This window comes from Plasmodium gaboni, chromosome 2, assembly GCF_001602025.1.
Source record: "Plasmodium gaboni strain SY75 chromosome 2, whole genome shotgun sequence".
Taxonomy (NCBI): domain Eukaryota; phylum Apicomplexa; class Aconoidasida; order Haemosporida; family Plasmodiidae; genus Plasmodium; species Plasmodium gaboni.
In genome coordinates, this window is record NC_031482.1 from 42,168 (window position 1) to 47,892 (window position 5,725).

Sequence of the window (5,725 nt, forward strand, 5' to 3'; positions counted from 1 at the left end):
AAAAAAAAAAAAAAACATTAAAAAAAAAATAAAAACAATAAAAAAAAAAAAAAAAAATTTTATACTTTAATCAAAAAAACCAAAATAAATAAAATAGGAAAAAAAAAAAATAAACATTAATTAAAAAAAAAAAAAAAAACCAAAAAAAAAAAAAAAAAAAAAAAAAAAAAAATGTGCGTTTTTTATATAATATAATGTTAATGCATAAGTTATATGAAAATTTTTATAAATTTTTGATACTCTTTTAAGTTAGTACATTATTATTATATTTATTTTTAATACACAAAAGTAATTTTAAAACCTCACGATGTATAAAACATATTTATATTATATATATATATATGCTATATTACTATAATAAGTACCCTTCACTTTATTTTTATTTCTTATTTTTATGGCACTTATATTTAAAAAGAACTGTTCTATAACTAATATAAAAGGAATATAAAAACTTAATAAAAATCGCTGCTATATTATTATATATAAATATAATTTCTATAATACTATCACAAAATAATTGGGTAAATTTTATTTTTTCATTATCTTCATATAATATTGTAATCTTTAATTTTAAAGATGAATTTGAAACCTTTTTTTTTTTTTTTTTTTTTTTTTTTTTACATTTAATATTATGGCACCTAAACAATGCATTCATTTTTAAATATATTATATATTATTATATATTATGATCTGACAAGTTATAGTAAATATTATAAATTTATATATATATTATAATAATTATTATTTTATAAAAATATATTTAATAAGTATTATATAATTTATATTTATTATATAATATTAATATATATATTTATAATACATAACTTTTATTATTTACAGTTTAAAATCATTGAATTTTTTTTTAGCTACTTTTGAAAAGGCATTTTTTTTATTATAATTTTAAAAAAAAAGCATGCAAAAAAAAAAAAAACAATGAACATAATAAATATATAAAATATAAAATATAGTTATATATTTTGAAGCAAATAAATATTGTTCTTCTAATGAATTAAAAATATATATCCAGTTATTTATTTCTTCCTTTTTATTTTTTTTAGTTATATATATATATATAAATATATCATAAATATGTATATAAAATAGAGGTACCCCAAAAAAATGTTTTTACAAAAAAGGTATTTTATTTATAAATATCTATATTATTTTAAAAAATAATAATGTTAAAAACTAACCAATGTTTATTTTTTTTAAATTATATCACCTTTTTATATAATTCTTATATATTTTTTATACCTTTTTTTTTATGAATAAACCGAAAAAAAATTATTTTTTTATAAGAAAATTATTATGTATATATTAAAATAATAAATATAAAATAATCATATTAAAAAAAATAACAAAAAAAAAACATAATAAATAATAATTTAGTACATTATTTTAATTTTTTTATTTCATCCACCTACCTATTTTTATGTTGTTTTTTTTATATTTGTATTAAAATAATACAAAACCCTATTAAAAAAAAAAAAAAAAAAGAGAACAAATAGTTATTTTTTTTAAAACAAAATATTATTATTATATATAGAATATATTTTATTATATATATATAATATATATAAAAAATATATATTTAACTAAACTTTTTTAAAAAAATAGTTTTTTTTATTTTTGCTTTTTGTTTTTGTTTTTGTTTTTGTTTTTGTTTTGTTTTTGTTTTTTCTATTTTTAAAATTTTTTAAAAAATATTTAAAATTTTAATTTTTTAATTATTTATTTTTTTTAAATTAAAAAAAAAAAATTAATTTTTTTAATTTTTAATTTTTTTAAAATTTAGTAAAGAAATTTTTCTTTAGTAATTTTTAATATATAAATTTTTTTTTTATAAAAATAAATAATCTTTATTATTTTATCCTAGTTTTTATTGGATTATTATTAATACCAATATTATCATATCTCCCACCATTGATTTATTTATCAATAATTTATTTTATTTTATTTTATATTATTCAAAATGAAACTCTCCAAAATTTTATACTTCTTCGCAGCCCTCTTAGCTCTCAACTTTATTGCCCCAAGAGATTACAATACCATGGTAGAAGCAAAGGCAGGAAAAAAATTAACACCAGCAGAAATTAAAAAAAGAAACCAAAAAATAATGTTATACAGTTCTATAGCCTCAGCAGTTGCTTTACTTATTGGTGGTGCAGTTGGTTTAGGTATTCATTTAAATAAAAATAAAGGAGAAAACAAAAAAGGTACTCCAGCAGCAAAAAAAACTGAAATCAAATCAGTAAACCCATCAATATCCAGTACCATATACAGAGCTTAAATAATATAATAAAAGAAAACTAAATATACACATATATATTAAATAGATATGTATATATATATATATATATATATAAAGAGAGAGAGAGAGTGAGAGAAAAAAAAAAAAAAAAAATTAATTTTTTTAATATCAAATATATATAGTATAAGAACCTTTTATTCTATATATTTTTCAGATATGTATTTAGTTTCTTTTTTTTTTTTTTTTTCATTTATGATTTATATTGTCGACGCTTAGTACAACTTTGAGATTAGAAATTGGAAAAATTCCATTTTTCTTTGTAACGAATGAGAAAATTATAAGTTGAATGAATGTATATATTAAAGATGGAAATACCATAATATTATACATATATATATATATATATATATATATATGTGTTTTTATCATTACTTATTTATATACCTGCATATTTTATTTTATTACATAGAAAAAAACTTTTTTTTTTTTTTTTTTTTTTAAATCATAAAAGTAAACTGAACCTTTTCTGTAATTATTAAGTATTTTATTTTCTATCAATTATAAAGTATATATTAAAATATACGTTAGCTTTAAAACGGAATCATAATATTTAATGTGCGAAAAAAAAATAATATATATATTTAAAGATCCCACCATAAATAATATATATATATATATATATATTATAACTTATAATATATATATGTGTACCTATTTATTTCACTCCTTGGGGTGTCTTTTGAAAGAACAAAACATTTTAGAATATATATGATGCGTTTTATTATGAAAAGTTTTAATTTTTTTTTCAATTATGAAAAAAAAAAAAATTTATTAAAAAGACAAATAAATATTAAATAAAAATATATATATATTATATATATATTATCATTATACGTAATATTGACGTATAAAAACAAATAATGTATAAGAAAAAATAAACATATATATATATATATATATATATATAATATTAACAAAAAAATAAATAAACTAAACTAAAATAAAATAATTATAATAAAAAAAAATATATATATATTTAATTAATTATTCAAATTATTTATAAAAATATTTCTCTTACAACATTACTATTTTATTATTGTTAAATTCCATATTCAGATAATTCAACAAATTTTGATTCAGAATAATTTATATTTTTCTTTACATATTTTATACTATCATATGTTAGTAAAAATATATTACTGTATTCATTCATTGATAAAACAATATGACCGTTTTCAATTGCAACATAACAGTTAGCTAACATAATCGTATTGTCAACCTAAATATATGAACAAATAAACATATATATATATATATATATATATGTATATGTACATTTATATTTATTCTATTTTTTCTTTTTTATAACTTACTTGAGAATACTCCTTATACTTCATACACAATTTCACATACACACACCCAGTTTCATCACCCATTAAAATGTATACAAAATTATCTACTTTAAAAAAATAATATAATATAAAATAAACAAATAAATAAATAAATAAATAATTCATATCAAAGGATTTAAGTCTTAAATATATAAACTTTCTATTTACTTTTATTTATTATTTTTTTTTTTTACCATTATAATCATTTGACTCGATAACCTTCAGAACAATATTAAAAAGACTCATATAAGGTTTCATATCTTTACATTTTAAAAATGGTAAAGGAGGTAACCCATTTAAAGCTTTTAAATAGTTTAAACTATCTGATGCATATTCAAAACATTTTATATATGACATAGGATGTTTAAAGGAATTTATATTTATTTTTTTTTTATCATTTTGTGTATATAAAATATTATTACTTTCAGCATTCATTTTATTTATGTTAAAAGGATATTCAAAATTCATTGAACTAACGCAATGTTCATCTTCTCCTACAAGTAAATTATTACTATTGCATTCATCAAAAGTATATACATCATCTACATGTTTTGTATACTCATTATTTTTTAATATATCATTTGAAATATCAGACATATACATTTCATCATTTAAATTATTATCATTATTTAATTCCTCCTTCTTTTTCATAATATTGTTATTATATATTTCGCTTTTGTTCTGTATACATACGTCAATAAATTTAATATCATTACTACTTATACTCTTTTCTAATATATCACAAATTTCTTGTAATTCATTTTTATTACTTATAGAAAATGAATCATGTACACTTTTTATATCGTCATTATTATTGTTTATATATTCATTTGAAATATTATTATTTAAATCAATATTATCATCATTTAATGTTTCTTTATCATTTTTTATACTAGTACGCGATATAACCAATTCATGGTCTTCAATATTATTATCCATATATTTTTCCGAATATTCTCCAACTAATACATCCTTTGTTTTTCTCTTTCCTTTATTATAAAATATTATATCACTGTTCTCTTCAAAATAATCAACACATTCAGTATCTCTTTTTTCGTATTTTTCTTTTATATCTTGTGCTAATTCTTCACTTTCATTAACAGATATTTTGTATTCTTTCAATAAATTTTCAATATTATCATTACCACATAAATTATCATCACCATCTAAATTATCATCACCATCTATATTATCATCACCATCTATATTATCATCACCATCTAAATTATCATCACCATCTAAATTATCATCACCATCTAAATTATCATCACCATCTAAATTATCAACATCACATTTTTCAATGAGTGATTCATTTTTAAAATCATGTATTAATATATTCATATCATCATACGTATTATTTTTATTATTCAAGTGATATTTACCAAATTTAACTACCTCTCCTATTTCATCTATTTCTATTTCATTTTCAGAAACATCATTATCTTCTCTCTTCAAAAATATGTTTTCACATTCAAAGGTTTCATTATTTTCATAAACAAAATCTTCTTCATTCATTTTTGGTACTTTCTCGTCAATTTCATAGGTTTCTTTATTTTCAAAATAAAAACTGTTGTTATTAATTTTTTGTATTTCAACCTTGGAATATTCATTCTCTTCTTTATTCTCATCAGAAATTAAAAAGAACTCTTCTACTTCTTTTTCATCATCATATTTCTTATCATATAGCTCATCATAATTATCTTTTATTTTTTCTTCATATATTTTCCACATCTCTTCATTATACTTTTCTCCTATTTCTACATCATATTTTTTTGGTACTTCTTCATACATTTCTTTTACCTCTTCAACAAAATGTTCTCTCATTTTTTCATCAAAATTGTCTTCAACCTCTTCAAAAAAATGTTCTCTCATTTTTTCATCAAAATTGTCTTCAAACTCTTCAAAACAATTTTCTCTCATTTTTTCATCATATTTTTCTTCAACCTCTTCAAAAAAACTTTCTCTCATTTTTTCATCAAAATTGTCTTCAACCTCTTCAAAACAATTTTCTCGCATTTTTTCATCATATTTTTCTTCAACCTCTTCAAAAAAACTTTCTCTCATTTTTTCATCATATTTTTCT

At 17.5% G+C, this 5,725-nt stretch overlaps 2 protein-coding genes across 3 annotated transcripts in view; one reads left to right on the forward strand and one right to left on the reverse strand.

Moving 5' to 3' along the window:
• Window positions 1-1,972: 1,972 nt before the first annotated feature.
• On the forward strand, window positions 1,973-2,290 carry PGSY75_0202500 (early transcribed membrane protein 2; the record flags this gene model as incomplete). Its single annotated transcript, XM_018783692.1, has 1 exon — window positions 1,973-2,290. The coding sequence occupies one exon, from the start codon at window positions 1,973-1,975 to the stop codon at window positions 2,288-2,290; it is 318 nt and encodes a 105-aa protein (XP_018643682.1).
• A 1,060-nt stretch (window positions 2,291-3,350) lies between these two features.
• Window positions 3,351-5,725, reverse strand: part of PGSY75_0202600 (hypothetical protein) — a gene marked incomplete at both ends in the record, with an annotated part of 4,546 nt that continues 2,171 nt past the window's right edge. Inside the window, 3 exons of one of the 2 annotated variants that reach the window (XM_018783694.1) lie at window positions 3,351-3,530; window positions 3,625-3,707; window positions 3,837-5,725. The exon at window positions 3,837-5,725 is cut by the window's right edge and continues 2,171 nt beyond it. In XM_018783694.1, coding sequence (XP_018643684.1) covers window positions 3,351-3,530; window positions 3,625-3,707; window positions 3,837-5,725 — 2,152 coding nt within the window. Of the gene's footprint in view, window positions 3,531-3,624; window positions 3,711-3,836 lie in introns of both variants that reach the window. The other variant, XM_018783693.1, reaches the window with a different exon arrangement.